This window comes from Lolium rigidum, chromosome 6 (genome assembly GCF_022539505.1).
Source record: "Lolium rigidum isolate FL_2022 chromosome 6, APGP_CSIRO_Lrig_0.1, whole genome shotgun sequence".
Taxonomy (NCBI): domain Eukaryota; kingdom Viridiplantae; phylum Streptophyta; class Magnoliopsida; order Poales; family Poaceae; genus Lolium; species Lolium rigidum.
The window spans coordinates 33,722,558-33,744,028 of record NC_061513.1 but is presented as its reverse complement, the minus strand read 5'-3'; the positions used below and the strand labels follow the sequence as shown (position 1 = coordinate 33,744,028).

The window sequence follows — 21,471 nt, the reverse complement described above, 5'->3', positions numbered from 1 at the left end:
GAGAGGGTCGTCGACGGAGCAGGCACGGCGGCGGCGGCGATACAGGATGGAGTGGGGGATTTTTTGAGCGAGAGATTTTCGAGGGAGATGTGAGCAATGGCCACAGATTGGACAGTTTTTGAGGGGGAGATGGGCAATGACAAGCCGTAGTCGCTCTTTGCTTGTCTCCTCCGTGACAGAATCTCCGTGTCTGCCGGAGTAAAAGTAGGGGAAAAGCAGCGACCCCACACGACGGAACAAGTGCACGCACATGAATTCTTCCCCCCCTACTCTTCTCCGGATCTTAAAGCAAACTCGTTCTGGACGGTACAGATTGCTTCCTCACCCATCCGTGCGTGTACAAAATCCATACTCGAAAAGTTAAATCTTTTTTCACAGCGAGGATTAGAACATTGGGGTTTTGCAGCTAGGAGAGGCGCGTTAATGGCGCAAGAATTGGAGCCTACGGCAATGGCCGCTGCGGCCGGCCAAGCTCCAGTACCTCCGGCCGAGGCGACCGCAGCAGGCTGGTCCTCGCTCCCGTCCGACCTCGTCCGCCGCATCGCCGACTGCTTCCTCAACACCAACGATGTCGACTGGTACATGGATCTCCGTGCAGTCTGCCACAGCTGGCGCTCAGCCACCGACGACCCCAAGAAGAATCCCATCGACGGCCGCTTCCACCCGCGTGAGTGGATCGTCCTCGACGGCGACGTGGTCTCCCAGAGCGACGGCACGCGAGTCTTTCTGAACATCGGCACCGGCCGCTTCCTCCGCAAGAAGCTGCCGCGGCTCCGCCGCTACTACGTCGTCGCCATTACTTTCGGCGGCTTCTTCGTCCTCGCCGACAGGAGCCCGCCTCACGCCGCTCGCGTCCTCAATCCTTTCACCGGCGAACTGGTCCGTTACGCGGCACCTATGCCCCGGGACGCGGGGGTTGCTGTTTTCTTCTTCTCCGGCGGCATTCCGCACAACCTCACATTGCTCTGCGACTCATCTCGCAAGTACTACACGGCAGTTCCTGACAGCAAACGTTTCGACGCCCAAAGCCTCGACGAATTCATTTACAACTACATGAGGAAGGCAGTGGTGGGTGGTGTCTACGCCAACGGCGGTGGATGGGCGTCCGTGGCGTCCAGTAGCATGTTGGACAATCTGTGCGAACTGACGGAGATGCTTCAGGTTGAGTTTGTCAAGTTTTTCTCGGGCGATCCATTTAGACACACCAGCAACATCCGGTGTTTCTTGGTGGACTTTGGTGGACAAGCCATGTTCATCACCAAGGCGCCAGGGCGTGTTGGGGTTCTTGGGATCGAACCTGAGAACCAAAAGCTCGTACCCATGGAGACCATCGGCAAGTATGCCATCTTCATCGGCCATCACAGGTGCATGGTTGTTGATGCTGGCAAGTTCCCGTCCGTGGAGGCAAACTGTGTCTACTACACTCTACAGATTGGTCGATTTGCTGGCATCGTGAAGCACAACATCAGTGACGGGACAGACGAGAGGGTCTCTGGTTCCCTTGATTTCGTCGAGCAGAACAAGGAGTTTGTCCTTGATACTGCCCGTCCTTTCACGATCATCCAGGTTCTCTGCAGCTATACCCTCAACCTCAGGGGTTCTGAACTGGCCTGACAAGGGACGGCATAAGGTGTCGCCAAATCTTCTTCTGTCTTCGTGGATAGTGATTTCGGTGACCGACAATGCTATGCTTTTGTTTCGTTTTCACTTGTTCTGGCCAAGAAACAGGATGGCTAAGGAGTCTAGGTTAGATGGCCTGTGGTGGAACCACTGTAAGCTCTCTTAATTACGGCATGCTATGCAACTAATGCTAGATCTATTCTGCTTGATACTATCATTTGTCTGTGTGACCACTTATTCTTCTCTTGCATTACTTCTTAGCAATGCTATCTATCTAGTGGTTAATTTCTGGCAGCAATAGAAGTTGGATAAAATTTTGCCTACTTCTGAATTTACCTCATGCAATTGAATCTTAGAACATATGTCGTAGTTGTTCTCTGCGGGCTTTACTAATTCCGCAATCTGTATGCTATTGCTAGGGAAGAAACATGTTTTACTAGATTTGCTTACTGTTGGTCTGTGGAATTGCTGTCCGTTGCTGCCTGAGAGGGGAGGCGTTTTACTTTCACATATATACGATGTCCTCCTCTCAAGTTACCAGGTCTTGATTGAAACAAGCATTAAAAAAATGTAGTGTTGATCAGAAGAGCATGAACTGATCACTAAACTGGAGACTAGACTCAACAAATCAAGAAGTCAAACTTCTCTCTGTAATGCAGCAGCAGAAAGAGAAAATCAGTTTGAAACCTTGGAACATAGACCAGTGGGTGAGCCATGTGACAGCGGGTACATGCACAACTCCTAGCTTTTGTTCGTTGTACCCCTATAAATTCTTCATCTCAGGTACATCAAATCTCTGATTACAGCACACAGTAGCAGTTTTTAGCTTGCTGGAACGGATCACCGGGGAAACTATGTATAGAAGGCCACTGCACCTTTACACCTTTGTCGCGACTGTTAGTCTTCGTGAACACACCTGCACTCCTTATGCTAACTCATTGCTGCCACGGCGCTGCTCCAGTTCTTGTGAACCATGCTCGCCACAGTCTCCAGCTTCCTCCTTCCCACTGGCGTTCTTCGCTGCTGCCATAGCTTCCTGAAGCTCCTTTCCCTTCCCCCACAGAAACGCGTATAGCCCCAAGATGACTAGCAGTGTTCCCAAAATGCTGCAGACAACCATGGTATGTGCAATTGAGATTTCCCGGATTTGCTACAGTGCACAAGTGCGGATATCTGAAGAAATTGATCATGTTTAGTCTGTTGCTCGAGAAACGCACCTTCCTAAGAAGATGCTGGTGCCGAGCAGTGCCGAGTCCATGATCACAGTTGCTACCATGGCTAGAGAGTTGAACATGGAGGGGTAAATTGGCCCACGACGCTTCACCGCCCAAGACATTAGGATGAACGCAACACCGGTGTTGAATATTCCCTTAGGAAGTGAAATGAAAAGCAAAGCATTAATAAAGTTCCATGTTTCGTCAGTGTGAAATGACAAACCTGAATCCACCGTCAGTCTTACCGAGTAGACTACAGTGAAGAGCTGCAGGTCCCACTTAAGCCTCCATGCTGACGTGTCGTGGTCGATCAAGATGCCGATAACGAAAGCTTGCAGGCTCCCGGACAGACACGTCAGCGTCGTCGCCCAGTACCTAGATGGGAAAACCTTAGCTAGCCTAACCTGTAGATGCAATTGCAGAAATAGTTACATACTAGAATGAGTCAGTAAGGATATTACAAATACATGCAGTAGCATTATAACATAAAAGCCATAACAATCAAGAAGGCAATGGATCTTTTTCTTTTCAGTTGGGACATTGTAACACTCATTCTGAAGCACCTATAAATGTGGAAGTCAAGATTTATTTCCAGATTCCACGGCCAGTATCAGTATGGCACCTGTATGATGAACCAGAAGGCGTATCCGAGGCAGCTGCCGCACAGGAATAGTGTGCCTGCGACCATATTGTGGTGAACTGCCGGAGTTGCTGCTGCATGAGTATGGGGCCTCAGCAGGTGGGTAGGCCAAGGATGGCGCAGCATCTTGCCTTTGTAGAGGGTGACCACCATTGTTCCCCCGACGCACGCCAAGATGCCCAGGAGCTTCATCTTGCCAGGCCAGCTTGTGAATGCCAGCTTCTCTGCCCTGAATTCAGAACCAGAGATGCATGTCATGGGGACGTTGTTAACAATGTTAAACATAGTGCCATGATTTTTTCATGTCAGATTGCGCAAGCAAGTACCTGAGTGCGATGGCGACGAGGGAGGTGACGATGGGGATGAGGTTGAGAAAGATGACGGAGTAGGTGGCGTTGGTGCCGCGCAGGCCATAGTAGTAAAGCCCCATCGCCAGGATAACCCTATACACATATGTCAGGAAAACAAAAGTCAAGAATCCACTTCAAGACATGACAAAACACTAGAGCTACATTTGTTTGTCTCTTGCTTATCTGTGACTCGTCATCAGCCTAATGTCTGCCGAAGCAAATATGGCATGGATAGAATTGCCATTGGCCAAATTTATCTGCCCAAATTTACATTTATCTTACAAAGATTAGAGGTGTGACTGAATGGAAGATAATTGGAAAACAAAAGTCAAGAGTCAACTTGAATTCATTGACAAAATTAAACAAGACTCGAATCCAAAAATTATCATGCTAAGTGTGTTTTGTCCTATGCTTTGCGAGTGGCTGTCGTCATCTGTGTTCATCGTCAGCAGCGTGGCAAATCATATGTAGCATGGATAGCATTGCCATTTGCAAATGTCTGCTCAACATTGCATTGATCTTACACAGAGTAGCTGAGTGAGCAGATGGAAGATAAGTGCTAACCCGAAAGTGGCGTTTATGGTAATCCAGCCACACTCGATGGGGTTGGGGACTTTCTTTGCTTTCCTGTGTGAGATAAAGAAGATGCAATGATAAATTAGCAACGTCAGATAAGGTATGTAATTAACCCTTTCAAATTTGGATGGGGAGTAATTAATGTGCGAGGTTTGCCATGCCAATGCAGAGTAGTTGTACATGATCTATTTTGGTAACACCACTGTCGACAAGCAAGTACTAGAAATACTAATTGAAAATTGCCATCTTGAAGCGTCAAGCATTTGCTAACCAGCACATCTTGGTACATTCAACTGTATGAATCTGGGTTTTGTTTGCCGATGCATGCAGGATGCATGCAAGCTAGGAAGTACTGTATTTGCAATTAATCCAAAATCTACTTGAACGAACCGAAGTATTAACTTGAAAACTTTCTTATTTTATTATTACTTCTCCTTTTTCTTCCCAAAACATGGGCCACAGTCCCACGGTCGCAAACCTAATTGTGTGGATATCAGAAAAGGAACTAATCTACCCTCGATTGAATCTCTCCGTCCTGCTACTACCGTGTCTTAATTTTTCATGCACTCGACATCTGAAATTATTAAGTTCAAAACCAAACTGGTCGATCGAAGAAAAAGAGGAGAAAACAGGTTGATGGCTTATGTGTCAGATTTGAGGGTGCCGCTTATCTCCAAGAACTGTTCGCGTGCACAAATGTACTCATGTATATGCACGAACCTCTCGAAGAAGAAGGCGAGCGGCGCGACGGCGGCGGCGCCGATGAGGTTCCGATAGGCGAGCAGGACGAATGGCTGCATGCCGGTGTTGAGCGCCAGCTTCGACAGGAGCACCAGGACGATGGAGAAGAGCTGCACCAGCACCATGCTTGCCGGTAGCATCACGCTTTCCGCCGGGAAAACGGCCTTGCAGCCACCGCTGCCACCACTACTGACCTTCGCACCTCCCTCATGAGCCATGTCTTCTTCCCCGGCAGGTCCTCTCCTCTCTCTCCTATGTCCGGCGGAACGAGAGTGACCACAGGCCAAGCCGTGGAGTATTTACGGGTGAGCTGGGGTGGGAACACATGAATGTTATGCATCGCTCTCCTCGTAGCCCAACAAATGTTGTTCGGGTTTGTTTGGATGCCCTCCACGTCAGCCCATCTACGAACGGTGTGCCACATGTGCCGAATCCCAGGTCATACTATCTATCTGGTGCACTCATTTTAGAACGTAATTTGTTTCCTTGCATTTTAATTACAATATATACACAAGCAGTACTCCTTGTTTGTTGCATCTTGAAACATTAATTTTGTTTCCTAGCATTTTACCAACTACCGTGGAATATCTTTTTTTTACCGCTATGCAGAATTATACCTTTCTATAGTTAACATTCCATAAAAAGGATATAATCTATTATGCAGTACTATGTTATTATTGTTCACTACTGGATTTTTTGTTGATTGCAGTTTGGAATATTAATTATGTTTCCTAGCGTTTTTTTTACTTACTACTTTTTTTTAGATGGAAGGCTCATTTGGGCTCGAAATGAGCCCGGCTTTGAATTAGCGAAGCCATCAACCGACTAAAAGTTACACCAAGATTTACAACACACACATATAACGTGCAAACCGAAAAACTAACAATAAAAGACAACAAAGAAACGCCAACAAGCGTCAGGTTGAGGGAGCCTTGTCTTCTGTTGCACTAGAGAGAGAGCACGTCGTAGTCCATGCTAACAAACCTCCTACACACCAAAATATTAGCCCAAGGGGGACTCGACGACGAGCCAGCATCTTGGCAGAGCTTGAGGATCCAAAGGAGGGGGAGGGGGTCTTGCAATGACGCCTCCAAGAAGGTGCATGGCGCACCAATGCGTCATCGTCGTCGGCAGAGACTGAGCTCCTGCAAATCTTTCACCTAGACCCCGAACCACCACCCCCGAGCTCGGGCTAGGTCCAGACCAGAAACACAACATCTTCCACTTGCATTGGGATAGGCACACCGGTGAAACTACGACCAGACGTCGACCTAGCAGAGCCTCCCAAGGCACTAGGCGGGCCGTCAGCTACCGAAGCAGGCCGTGTAAAAGTAGCCAGGCCGACGAGGTGAGAGGGCTTGGACATCAGCGAGAGATCAGAGGGTCATCCACAAGACACTACAAGAGAAGCTTACCCGAAGCGGGGCCACCAAGGGGAGCAGAATAAGGTGGAGGGACGGAATCCATTAGGTCGAAATAGGGGATCATCTTCGGGATGCCTTCAACAAGGAAACGACACCCCAGCAATGGCAAGGCCATGCGCAGCTTTTACCTAGATCCCACCGGATCAAAACCTGAACGCCGTCCCGAGGACGCAAAGCAGACAGGATAGAACTCGCTACTGCACCTCCAACCCAAGGCACACAATGATCTAGCCCCAACTACTACTGGTAGTATCTTTTGTTTTATTTGCTCTGTACCCATAATGTTTATCAACTTTTATAGACTGTGGGATGACTTAGCATCCCTCCTGCCTTGGTAGCCGGCACAACCCTGTAAGTTGAGTGCAGTTTCCTAGTTGTCTCACACATATCGTGTTTTAGGCACTTCCTTCTTTGTTGTTCGGGCTTCAGAAAGTTTCTTGGTCTATATCATTTCTAACGGTAATTCTCAAACTATTTTCTTAAAATATAATTTGCGGACTTTCCTCTTTTCCAGATCTCACATTTTGCCTTCTACCACATCCATAGCCTCTGTCTTTTCACAAACTAGAACGATACCCCGCGCGTTGCAGCGGATATCTCTTTAAGAAATTTAATAAAATATATAAAACTTGGTTTATAGAATATGCAACATTTAGTTGCACATGACTTAACTATGTAATAATATAGCACGAGGGTGCGATATTATCAAGTGCGAGCGGCAAATAAAAAGAATGACATTGCTAGTTTAATGGTTAATATCTTGCATGTAGATATAGATAATAAATAAGAGTACCCACAATGGAAGTATCATAGGTAGTATCATGCATTCCATGCATGCAAAATACTGATGTGGCAGTGCAATTAAGGATGAGAGAGAGGGTACTAGTATCATAGGTAGATACTGCATCATAGCACATACTACTCGAAAAATTAATGTTAAGTAAATCTTGTACATATATTTGCATTGAGATTCTACAAAACAATTAATATATAGAGACTATGATACTAGTATATGATATCATGCATTGTGGAGATAGTAACATGTAGTAGTATCATACGCATGATACTTCTATATGATACTATGCATTGTGACTAGTCTAAGGACTACTATTAGTGGGGTGAGGTGGACAAATGATTGACCAAGAAAGTAGGTGATGTGGACAGCTTGCATGTTGAGATAGACAAACATTAATTGCACTTAGTGGGATTTTGTTTTATAAGAAGTATAGATACACTCTCACATTCCTCGTCATCAGATTTTCTTTCCTTTTTCCTCCTCGGCGGATGCTCGGGATAAGCCTCTGCCTCCGCACTTTGCATGCTGGTTGCGGAGGTTAGGGCATCTCCAACGCGGCGACCTAAACGGACGCGTTTTGGGTCGTTTGGGTGGTCGGACAGCGCCCCACGTCCGGGTATTCGTTTGGGTCGCACGCTATGCCCAACGCAGCGGCCATCCATTTGCCATTAGGCCAATTTCTTTGGGAAATAAACCATTTGGCCACACATACTTATAAATAATATCTAAAAAATATAGAATAATATCTAACAAATATAGAATAATATCAAATAGTATAAAATAATATCAAATAAAATGTAGCATGATCAAGAAACGAAATGTGCCATAGTTTGAACAAATATAAAAATTACAAATTGAGATTGTCAAGTCAATTTTTGCGCTCTAGGATCTCCTTCTGCCTCTTCTCGAACCAAGATCTCTTCATAGTGGTCAAGTCGACGTTTATGATCATGTTGTCCTCGGCTTGCCGTTTCAGCTCAACTTCCTTCTCCTTCAACTCCACCTCTTTGGCCCTTGCCATTGTTGTGAGCTCCAATTCTTTCTATTTGAGCTCAATTTTCCTAGCCTTCGTCTTGGCCTTTGATACGTCCCAAACGTATCTATAATTTCTTATGTTCCATGCCACATTATTGATGATATCTACATGTTTTATACACATTATATGTCGTTATTATGCATTTTCCGGCACTAACCTATTAACAAGATGCCGAAGAGCCGACTGTCGTTTTCTCGCTGTTTTTGGTTTCAGAAATCCTAGTAAGGAAATATTCTCTGAATTGGACGAAATCAACGCCCGTGGTCCTATTTTTGCACGAAGCTTCCGGAAGACCGAGGGGGAAAGGAAGTGGGGCCACGAGGCGCCGCCACACTAGGGCGGCGCGGCCCAGTGTCTTGGCCGCGCGGCCCTAGCGTGTGGGGCCCTCGTGTGGCCCCCGCGTTGCCCTTCCGCCTACTTAAAGTCTTCGTCGCGAAACCCCCGCACCGAGAGCCACGATACGGAAAACCTCATCGAGACGCCGCCGCCGCCAATCCCATCTCGGGGGATTCGGAGATCGCTCTCCGGCACCCCGCCGGAGAGGGGAATCATCTCCCGGAGGACTCTTCACCGCCATGGTCGCCTCCGGAGTGATGAGTGAGTAGTTCACCCCCGGACTATGGGTCCATAGCAGTAGCTAGATGGTCGTCTTCTCCTTATGTGCTTCATTGTTGGATCTTGTGAGCTGCCTAACATGATCAAGATCATCTATCCGTAATGCTATATGTTGTGTTTGTCGGGATCCGATGGATAGAGAATACTATGTTATGTTAATTATCAATCTATTACCTATGTGTTGTTTATGATCTTGCATGCTCTCCGTTATTAGTAGAGGCTCGGCCAAGTTTTTGCTCTTAACTCCAAGAGGGAGTATTTATGCTCGATAGTGGGTTCATGCCTCCATTAAATCCGGGACGATGTGATGAAAGTTCTAAGGTTGTGGATGTGTTGTTGCCACTAGGAATAAAACATTGATGCTATGTCCGAGGATGTAGTTATTGATTACATTACGCACCATACTTAATGCAATTGTCTCGTTGTTTGCAACTTAATACCGGAAGGGGTTCGGATGATAACCTCGAAGGTGGACTTTTTAGGCATAGATGCATGCCGGATAGCGGTCTATGTACTTTGTCGTAATGCCCAATTAAATCTCACAATACTTATCATATCATGTATGTGCATTGTCATGCCCTCTCTATTTGTCAATTGCCCGATCGTAATTTGTTCACCCAACATGCTATTTATCTTATGGGAGAGACACCTCTAGTGAACTGTGGACCCCGGTCCTATTCTTTACATCGAATACAATCCACTGCAATATTTGTTCTTTACTATTTTCTGCAAACAATCATCTTCCACACAATACGGTTAATCCTTTGTTACAGCAAGCCGGTGAGATTGACAACCTCACTGTTTCGTTGGGGCAAAGTACTTTGGTTGTGTTGTGCAGGTTCCACGTTGGCGCCGGAATCCCTGGTGTTGCGCCGCACTACATCCCGCCGCCATCAACCTTCAACGTGCTTCTTGGCTCCTCCTGGTTCGATAAACCTTGGTTTCTTTCTGAGGTAAAACTTGCTACTGTGTGCATCATACCTTCCTCTTGGGGTTCCCAACGAACGTGTGTGTTACACGCCATCAAGCTCTTTTTCTGGCGCCGTTGCCGGGGAGATCAAGACACGTTGCAAGGGGAGTCTCCACAATCCAATCTCTTTACTTTGTTTTTGTTTTGCTTTATTTACTACTTTGTTTGCTGCACTTAAACAAAACACAAAAAAATTAGTTGCTAGCTTTACTTTATTTACTGTCTTGTTCTCCATATCAAAAACACACAAAAAATTAGTTACTTGCATTTACTTTATCTAGTTTGCTTTATTTACTACTGCTAAAATGAATACCCCTGAAAACACTAAGTTGTGTGACTTCACAAACACTAAAATAATAATTTCCTATGCACACCTATTGCTCCACCTGCTACTACAGCAGAATTCTTTGAAATTAAACCTGCTTTACTTAATCTTGTTATGAGAGAGCAATTTTCTGGTGTTAGTTCTGATGATGCTGCTGCCCATCTTAATAATTTTGTTGAATTGTGTGAAATGCAAAAGTATAAAGATGTAGATGGTGATATTATAAAATTGAAATTGTTTCCTTTCTCATTAAGAGGAAGAGCTAAAGATTGGTTGCTATCTTTGCCTAAGAATAGTATTGATTCATGGACTAAATGTAAGGATGCTTTTATTGGTAGATATTATCCTCCCGCTAAAATTATATCTTTGAGAAGTAGCATAATGAATTTTAAACAATTAGATAATGAACATGTTGCTCAAGCATGGGAGAGAATGAAATCTTTGGTAAAGAATTGCCCAACCCATGGACTGACTACTTGGATGATCATCCAAACCTTCTATGCAGGACTAAATTTTTCTTCACGGAACCTATTGGATTCAGCTGCTGGAGGTACCTTTATGTCCATCACTTTGGGGGCGGCTACTCTGAAAGGGTGATGTCTACGGGTGCTTCTATTCTTGTAGACAGTGTTGGGCCTCCAAGAGCAGAGGTTTGTAGAACATCAGCAAGTTTCCCTTAAGTGGATCACCCAAGGTTTATCGAACTCAGGGAGGAAGAGGTCAAAGATATCCCTCTCATGCAACCCTGCAACCACAAAGCAAGAAGTCTCTTGTGTCCCCAACACACCTAATAGGTGCACTAGTTCGGCGAAGAGATAGTGAAATACAAGTGGTATGAATGAATATGAGCAGTAGTAACGGCGCCGAAAAGTGCTTGTCGGCGTGCAATTGATGGTAGTAATATTGCAGGAAGTAACGATGCAGTAAAACGAAGAAACAAGCAGCGATAGCAGTATTTAGGAACAAGGCCTAGGGATCATACTTTCACTAGTGGACACTCTCAACATTGATCACATAACAGAATAAATAGATAGATGCTAGACTCTACACCCTCTTGTTGGATGATGAACACCACTAACTGTGTAGGATTACACGAACCCTCAATGCCGGAGTTAACAAGCTCCACAATATTCAATGTTCATATTTAAATAACCTTAGAGTGCATAACAGATCAACATAACCAAACCAAGCACTAACATAGCATGCACACTATCACCTTCACACTACGAAAGGAGGAATAGATCACATCAATACTATCATAGCAATAGTTAACTTCATAATCTACAAGAGATCACAATCATAGCCTACGCCAAGTACTACACGATGCACACACCGTCACCATTACACCGTGCGGGAGGAATAAACTACTTTAATAACATCACTAGAGTAGCACACAGATAAATTGTGATACAAAACACATTGCAATCATAAAGAGATATAAATAAGCACTTCACTATGCCATTCATAACAGTGAATAAGTATTCTCTGAAATATAGCCTAAGAGACCCACACGGTGCACACACTGTCACCTTTACACACGTGGGACAAGGAGTCTCCGGAAATCACATAAGTAAAACCCACTTGACTAGCATAATGACATCTAGATTACAAGCATCATCATATGAATCTCAATCATGTAAGGCAGCTCATGAGATTATTGTATTGAAGTACATAGGAGAGAGATGAACCACATAGCTACCGAGTACAGCCCCGAGCCTCGATGGAGAACTACTCCCTCCTCATGGGAGACAGCAGCGTTGATGAAGATGGCGGTGGTGTCGATGGAGAAGCCTTCCGGGGCACTTCCCCGTCCCGGCGGCGTGCCGGAACAGAGACTCCTGTCCCCCAGATCTTGGCTTCGCGATGGCGGCGGCTCTGGAAGGTTTTCTCTGGTTTCGTCCAACGTGTCGTGGTTTTTAGGTCAGGGACCTTTATATAGGCGAAGAGGCGGAGTCGGAAGGGCGACGAGGCGGCGACACACTAGGGGGGCGCGCCCCCCCTGGGCCGCGCCGCCCTGTCATCTGGGGGCCCAGTGGCCCCCCTCTGGCGACTCTCGGGTGTTCTGGAAGCTTCGTGGAAAAATAGGATGCTAGGCGTTGATTTCGTCCGATTCGGAGAATATTTCCTTACTAGGATTTCTGGAACCAAAAACAACAGAAAACAGGAACTGGCCCTTCGGCATCTCGTCAATAGGTTAGTTCCGGAAAACGCATAATAATGACATAAAGTATGCATAAAACATGTAGATATCATCAATAATGTGGCATGGAACATAAGAAATTATAGATACGTTTGAGACGTATCAAAGGGCTCCACAAGGTAAGAAGGTAAATTCTGTTGAAGAAACCTCCTCCTTGAGTGATAAGATTGATGTGATTATGTCTATGCTTGTGAATGGTAGATCTAATGTTGATCCTAATAATGTTCCTTTAGCTTCATTGGTTGCTCAAGAAGAAAATGTTGATGTGAATTTCATTAAAAATAATAATTTCAACAACAATGCTTATAGGAACAATTCTGGTAATAACTATAGACCATATCCTTCTGCTAATGGTAATGGTTATGGTAATTCTTATGGGAATTCTTACAACAATAATAGGAGTGTACCCCCTGGTTTTGAAGCCATGTTTAAAGAATTTATTAGTACACAAACTGCTTTTAACAAATCTGTTGAGGAAAAGCTTGATAAAATTGATATTCTTGCTTCTAAGGTTGATAGACTTGCCTCTGATGTTGATCTTTTAAAATTGAAAGTTATGCCTAATAAGTATATTGATAATAAGATTACTACTACAGCAAATGCCATCCAAGTTAGAATTAATGAGAATATAAGATTAATGGCTGAATTGCGTGCTAGGTGGGATAGAGAAGAAAATGAAAAACTAGCTAAAGAGAATAATATAGCTAAAGTTTGGACTATTACCACCACTAGTAATGATAATGATTCACATGTTGCTACACCTCCTACTATCAATGGTAAAATAATTGGTGTTGGCAATGTTTCTACTCCTAGTGCAAAGCGTACAAAACTCGCTTCGAAATTGCTAAAACTAGCTGAAACCGCTCGTGATAAAACTCGCTGAAATTTTTTCCAACATTGGGGGTGATGATCCCATTGCTGTAGATCATAATGGTTTGGATTTTGATGATTGCCACATCTCTGAAGTTATAAAGTTCTTACAAAAACTTGCTAAGAGTCCCAACGCTAGTGCTATAAATTTGGCCTTTACAAAACATATTACAAATGCTCTCATAAAAGCTAGAGAAGAGAAACTAAAACTTGAAACCTCTATTCCTAGGAAGTTAGAAGATGGTTGGGAGCCCATCATTAAGATGAAGGTCAATGACTTTGATTGTAATGCTCTATGTGATCTTGGTGCAAGTATTTCCGTTATGCCTAAGAAAGTCTATGATATGCTTGACTTGCCACCATTGAAAAATTATTATTTGGATGTTAATCTTGCTGATAATGCTAAAAAGAAACCTTTGGGGAGGATTGATAATGTTCATATTATGGTTAACAATAACCTTGTCCCCGTTGATTTTGTTGTCTTGGATATTGAATGCAATGCATCTTGTCCCATTATATTGGGAAGACCTTTTCTTCGAACCGTTGGTGCTACTATTGATATGAAGGAAGGTAATATTAAATATCAATTTCCTCTCAAGAAAGGTATGGAACACTTCCCTAGAAAAAGAATGAAGTTACCTTATGATTCTATTATTAGAACAAATTATGATGTCGATGCTTCATCTCTTGATAATACTTGATATACACTTTACGCGCCTAGCCGAAAGGCGTTAAAGAAAAGCGCTTATGGGAGACAACCCATGTTTTTACTACAGTACTTTGTTTTATATTTGAGTCTTGGAAGTTGTTTACTACTGTAGCAACCTCTCCTTATCATGTTTTTGTGCCAAGTAAAGTCTCTATGGTAAAGTTGATGCTAGATTTGGATTGCTGCACAGAAACAGCATTGCTGTCTGTCACGAATTCGCGCAGAAGTATCTGTAAAAACATCAAAAAAATCTGCACATTTACGTGCGTGATCCTCAGATATTTACGCAATTTTCATTAGTTTTGAGTTTTTCCGTTTGAGCAAGTTAAGTGCCCCTTCCAGGTTCGTCTTTACGGACTGTTCTGTTTTGACAGATTCTGCCTTTTATTTCGCATTGCCTCTTTTGCTATGTTGGATGAATTTCTTTGATCCATTAATGTCCAGTAGCTTTGTGCAATGTCCAGAAGTATTAATAATGATTGTGTCACCTCTGAACATGAGAAATTTTAATTGTGCACTAACCCTCTAATGAGTTTGCTTGAAGTTTGGTGTGAAGGAAGTTTTCAAGGGTCAAGAGAGGAGTATGATATACTAAGATCAAGAGGAGTGAAAGCTCTAAGCTTGGGGATGCCCAGTGGTTCACCCCTGCATATTTTAAGAAGACTCAAGAGTCTAAGCTTGGGGATGCCCAAGGCATCCCCTTCTTCATCGACAACATCATCAGGTTCCTCCCCTGAAACTATATTTTTATTCGGTCACATCTTATGTACTTTGCTTGGAGCGTCTGTTTGTTTTTGTTTTTGTTTTTGTTTGAATAAAATGGATCCTAGCATTCATTGTGTGGGAGAGAGACACGCTCCGCTGTTGCATATGGACAAATATGTCCTTAGGCTTTACTCATAGTATTCATGGCGAAAGTTGAATCTTCTTCGTTAAATTGTTATATAGTTGGAATCGGGAAATGCTACATGTAGTAATTCTAAAATGTCTTGGATAATTTTATACTTGGCAATTGTTGTGCTCATGTTTAAGCTCTTGCATCATATACTTTGCACCCATTAATGAAGAAATACATAGAGCTTGCTAAAATTTGGTTTGCATATTTGGTCTCTCTAAAGTCTAGATAATTTCTAGTATTGAGTTTTGAACAACAAGGAAGACGGTGTAGAGTCTTATAATGTTTACAATATGTCTTTTATGTGAGTTTTGCTGCACCGGTTCATCCTTGTGTTTGTTTCAAATAACCTTGTGTAACATCCCAAATTTTCAAATAAAAGAAGAAGAACAATTCCAAATATCCAAATTTTAGAACCAACAAAAACTTTTACTTTGCATATAGTATCCTGCATAGGACTTGTGCATTTTGAGTGATATGCCATGATGATTGTTATGATGTGTATGTGATGGACTCCAAAACCCTAGAGTGATCAAGTGATGATCACCAAACAAATAAAGCAAAAAGAGAAAAAAATCAAATATTAATAAAACCCTAAAAACCCTAACATATGGTCTATGGCATTTTTGTAAAATTTGACCCTAGACCCATTTGATCTTCACCAATACTTGTCATATGATATTAAATAGTAATTACAAATTTGAGAATCAAACATATACCATTTAAACCAAATTCAAATTTGAAAATATGACCACATAAGATAATGGTCATTTCTGACTTTTATAGTCTAGTCACCACTTTGAGCCTCTCCATTTCCAAATTTCTAAACCAAACAAATCCAACTCTTTGCATGTCATCCAAGTACACAACAAGGTGAACAACTTTTGTAAAGATCATGATACCAAATTCACTTTGGATCAAGAGTTATGATCAAGAGAAGAGGAGACATTGAAACATATGCAAGATTCACAAAATTCAAAATGTGATCAAACCTGGCCAAATCTTGACCACCACTTGACCTAGCCCTACTCCCCTGACCTAACCCTACCTAGCCCATGCAAGAGATCGAAATGGACACGACCAGAACATGGCTGGCCATGGCCATGCCGACCCCGTTCCACCTCGACACCCTCCCCTCTCATCTCTGCTTCTCCACTCCTCTCCACCTTGCCAAACACGAAGCCAAAGATCCCAGAAGATCGCTGATACGTCTCCAACGTATCGATAATTTCTTATGTTCCATGCTACATTATTGATGTTATCTACATGTTATATGCACATTATATGTCATATTTATCCATTTTCTGGAACTAACCTATTAACAAGATGCCGAAGAGCCAGTTGCTGTTTTCTGCTGTTTTTGGTTTCAGAAATCCTAGTAAGGAAATATTCTCGGAATTGGACGAAATCAACGCCCAGGGTCCTATTTCGCCACGAAGCTTCCAGAAGTCCGAAGACGAGACGAAGAGGGGCCACGAGGGGGCCACACCCTAGGGCGGCGCGGCCCCCCTTGGCCGCGCGGCCCTGTGGTGTGGGGCCCTCGTGCCGCCTCTTGACCTACCCTTCCGCCTACTTAAAGCCTCCGTGACGAAACCCCCGATACCGAGAGCCACGATACGGAAAACCTTCCGGAGACGCAGCCGCCGCCAATCCCATCTCGGGGATTCAGGAGATCGCCTCCGGCACCTCGCCGGAGAGGGGATCCATCTCCCGGAGGACTCTACGCCGCCATGGTCGCCTCCGGAGTGATGAGTGAGTAGTTCACCCCTGGACTATGGGTCCATAGCAGTAGCTAGATGGTTGTCTTCTCCTCATTGTGCTTCATTGTTGGATCTTGTGAGCTGCCTAACATGATCAAGATCATCTATACGTAATACTATATGTTGTGTTTGTCGGGATCCGATGGATAGAGAATACTATGTTATGGTAATTATCAAGTTATTACATATGTGTTGTTTATGATCTTGCATGCTCTCCGTTATTAGTAGAGGCTCTGGCCAAGTTTTTACTCTTAACTCCAAGAGGGAGTATTTATGCTCGATAGTGGGTTCATGCCTGCATTGATACAGGACGAGTGACAGAAAGTTCTAAGGTTGTGTTGTGCTGTTGCCACTAGGGATAAAACATTGATGCTATGTCCGAGGATGTAGTTGTTGATTACATTACGCACCATACTTAATGCAATTGTCTGTTGTTTGCAACTTAATACCGAAGGGGGTTCGGATGATAACCTGAAGGTGGACTTTTTAGGCATAGATGCAGTTGGATGGCGGTCTATGTACTTTGTCGTAATGCCCAATTAAATCTCACTATATTTACCATGTCATGTATGTGCATCGCGGTGCCCTCTCTATTTGTCAATTGCCCGACTGTAATTTGTTCACCCAACATGCTTTTATCTTATGGGAGAGACACCTCTAGTGAGCTGTGGACCCCGGTCCAATTCTCTTTCTTGAAATACAATCTACTTGCAATACTTGTTTTCTCTTGTTTTCTTGCAAACAATCATCTTCCACACAATACGGTTAATCCTTTGTTACAGCAAGCCGGTGAGATTGACAACCTCAATCGTTTCGTTGGGGCAAAGTACTTTGGTTGTGTTGTGCGGGTTCCACGTTGGCGCCGGAATCCACGGTGTTGCGCCGCATCACATTTCGCGACCATCAACCTTCAACGTGCTTCTTGGCTCCTCCTGGTTCGATAAACCTTGGTTTCTTTACGAGGGAAAACTTGCCGTCGTGCGCATCATACCTTCCTCTTGGGGTTCCCAACGGACGTGTAACATCTACGCGCATCAAGCGACTTTTTTCTGGCGCCGTTGCCGGGGAGATCAAGACACGCTGCAAGGGGAGTCTCCACTTCCCAATCTCTTTACTTTGTTTTTGTCTTGCTTTATTTTATTTACTACTTTGTTTCCTGCACCTAAACAAAACACAAAAAAATTAGTTGCTAGTTTTACTTTATTTATTGTCTTGCTCTCTATATCGAAAACACACAAAAAAATTAGTTACTTGCATTTACTTTATCTAGTTTGTTTTATTTACAACTGCTAAAATGAGTAATCCTGAAGTTGAAGTTCGTTCATTTAAGCAACAAGGGGGAGAATGTTTAAAAGATGCTTGGTATAGAATTAGTGATGCCCATAATAGGTGCACTAAGAAACACTCCACCACTATCCTACTCGAGGAATTTTTATGTTGGTATCTCTAGCTGGAATAGATATGTTCTTGATTGTCTCGCAGGAGGTAACTTCCTAGGCGCTCCCGTTTTAGAAGCTAGTTGCATTATTGAGAGTTTATTTGGAACACCACCTGTTAATGAAATTAAAATTGAAACCTCCCTTGAGGATGTTATGAAAAAATTGGAAACCATAGAGAAAAATTGTAGTGTTGAAACTAAATTGGAAATATTACTTGATAATACTGATAAACTTGATAAAATCTTAGAAGGAATTAATGAAAGGATTGCTACTTTAGAAACTTGTGCTATCCATGATAATCAAACCCATAGAATTGGTAAACTTGAAGAAGCTATGGGAAAATTGGGTTCAACTTTTTCTTCTCTTAAATTTAATGAGAAAGCTTATGTGGGTAAGGAGCAAAAATTCATGTATGTCTCTAAGGTGCCTAAACCAAAGAATTACTATAGGCCTAAAATTGATAAAACTCCCAACACCCCTGGTAATGATGTTGATGCTTCATTTCTTGATAATACTTGATATACACTTTCTGCGCCTAGCTGAAAGGCGTTAAAGAAAAGCGCTTATGGGAGACAACCCATTGTTTTTACTACAGCACTTTGTTTTATATTTGAGTCTTGGAAGTTGTTTACTACTGTAGCAACCTCTCCTTATCATGTTTTTGTGCCAAGTAAAGTCTCTATAGTAAAGTAAGTACTAGATTTGGATTACTGCGCAGTTCCAGATTTCTTTACTGTCACGAATCTGGGTCTACCTCTCTGTAGGTAACTCAGAAAATTATGCCAATTTACGTGCATGATCCTCAGATATGTACGCAACTTTCATTAGTTTTGAGTTTTTTCGTTTGAGCAAGTCTGGTGCCATTTTAAAATTCGTATTTACGAACTGTTCTGTTTTGACAGATTCTGCCTTTTATTTTCGCATTGCCTCTTTTGCTATGTTGGATGAATTTCTTTGATCCATTAATGTCCAGTAGCTTTATGCAATGTCCAGAAGTGTAAAGAATGATTGTGTCACCTCTGAACATGTACATTTTTATTATGCACTAACTCTCTAATGAGTTTGCTTGAAGTTTGGTGTGAAGGAAGTTTTCAAGGATCAAGAGAGGAGTATGATATACTATGATCAAGAGGAGTGAAAGCTCTAAGCTTGGGGATGCCCCGGTGGTTCACCCCTGCATATTCTAAGAAGACTCAAGCGTCTAAGCTTGGGGATGCCCAAGGCATCCCCTTCTTCATCGACAACATTATCAGGTTCCTCCCTGAAACTATATTTTTATTCAGTCACATCTTATGCACTTTGCTTGGAGCGTCGGTTTGTTTTTGTTTTTTGTTTTGTTTGAATAAAATGGATCCTAGCATTCACTTTGTGGGAGAGAGACACGCTCCGCTGTTGCATATGGACAAATATGTCCTTAGGTGTTACTCATAATGTTCATGGCGAAGTTTCTTCTTCGTTAAATTGTTATATGGTTGGAATTGGAAAAAGCTACATGTAGTAATTGCTAAAATGTCTTGGGTAATGTGATACTTGGCAATTGTTGTGCTCATGTTTAAGCTCTTGCATCATATACTTTGCACCCATTAATGAAGAAATACTTAGAGCTTGCTAATTTGGTTTGCATATTTGGTTTCTCTAGAGTCTAGATAATATCTAGTATTGAGTTTTGAACAACAAGGAAGACGGTGTAGAGTCTTATAATGTTTACAATATGTCTTTTATGTGAGTTTTGCTGCACCGTTCATCCTTGTGTTTGTTTCAAATAACCTTGCTAGCCTAAACCTTGTATCGAGAGGGAATACTTCTCATGCATCCAAAATCCTTGAGCCAACCACTATGCCATTTGTGTCCACCATATCTACCTACTACATGGTATTTTCCGCCATTCCAAAGTAAATTGCTTGAGTGCTACCTTTAAAATTCCATCATTCGCCTTTGCAATATATAGCTCATGGGACAAAAATAGCCTTAAAAACTATTGTGGTATTGAATATGTACTTATGCACTTTATCTCTTATTAAGTTGCTTGTTGTGCGATAACCATGCTTCTGGGGACGCCATCAACTACTCTTTGTTGAATATCATGTGAGTTGCTATGCATGTTCGTCTTGTCTGAAGTAAGGGAGATCTACCACCTTATATGGTTGGAGCATGCATATTGTTAGAGAAGAACATTGGGCCGCTAACTAAAGCCATGAATCATGGTGGAAGTTTCAGTTTTGGACACATATCCTCAATCTCCAGTGAGAATAATAATTGTTGTTACATGCTTATGCATTAAAGAGGAGTCCATTATCTATTGTTCATGTTGTCCCGGTATGGGTGTCTAAGTTGAAGAATGATCAAAAGCGAGAAATCCAATGCGAACTTTCTCCTTAGACCCTTGTACAGGCGGCATGGAGGTACCCCATTGTGACACTTGGTTAAAACATGTGCATTGTGATGATCCGGTAGTCCAAGCTAATTAGGACAAGGTACGGGCACTATTAGTATACTATGCATGAGGCTTGCAACTTGTAAGATATAATTTACATAACTCATATGCTTTATTACTACCGTTGATAAAATTGTTTCATGTTTTCAAAATAAAAGCTCTAGCACAAATATAGCAATCGATGCTTTCCTCTTTGAAGGACCATTCTTTTACTTTTATTGTTGAGTCAGTTCACCTATTTCTCTCCACCTCAAGAAGCAAACACTTGTGTGAACTTTGCATTGATTCCTACATACTTGCATATTGCACTTGTTATATTACTCTATGTTGACAATATCCATGAGATATACATGTTACAAGTTGAAAGCAACCGCTGAAACTTAATCTTCCTTTGTGTTGCTTCAATACCTTTACTTTGATTTATTGCTTTATGAGTTAACTCTTATGCAAGACTTATTGATGCTTGTCTTGAAGTACTATTCATGAAAAGTCTTTGCTTTATGATTCACTTGTTTACTCATGTCATTACCATTGTTTTGATCGCTGCATTCATTACATATGCTTTACAAATAGTATGATCAAGATTATGATGGCATGTCACTTCAGAAATTATCTTTGTTATCGTTTTACTGCTCGGGACGAGCGAAACTAAGCTTGGGGATGCTGATACGTCTCCAACGTATCGATAATTTCTTATGTTCCATGCTACATTATTGATGTTATCTACATGTTATATGCACATTATATGTCATATTTATGCATTTTACGGAACTAACCTATTAACAAGATGCCGAAGAGCCGATTCTTGTTTTACGCTGTTTTTGGTTTCAGAAATCCTAGTAAGGAAATATTCTCGG

General features: G+C 42.7%; 2 protein-coding genes across 2 annotated transcripts; one reads left to right on the top strand and one right to left on the bottom strand.

The window, feature by feature from the left end:
* Positions 1 to 486: 486 nt before the first annotated feature.
* On the top strand, positions 487 to 1,787 carry LOC124662423 (the record flags this gene model as incomplete). Its single annotated transcript, XM_047200261.1, has 1 exon — positions 487 to 1,787. A coding segment is annotated over one exon (1,128 nt), but the record flags the coding sequence as incomplete, so codon positions are not given.
* Positions 1,788 to 2,545: 758 nt separating this feature from the next.
* LOC124662422 (WAT1-related protein At5g64700-like) lies at positions 2,546 to 5,359 on the bottom strand. Its single transcript, XM_047200260.1, has 7 exons — positions 5,121 to 5,359; positions 4,389 to 4,451; positions 3,801 to 3,917; positions 3,457 to 3,703; positions 3,080 to 3,238; positions 2,838 to 2,989; positions 2,546 to 2,726 (listed from the first exon to the last, which is right to left on the bottom strand). Exons 1-7 carry the CDS (start codon positions 5,357 to 5,359, stop codon positions 2,546 to 2,548), a joined length of 1,158 nt encoding a protein of 385 aa, XP_047056216.1.
* Positions 5,360 to 21,471: the final 16,112 nt, after the last annotated feature.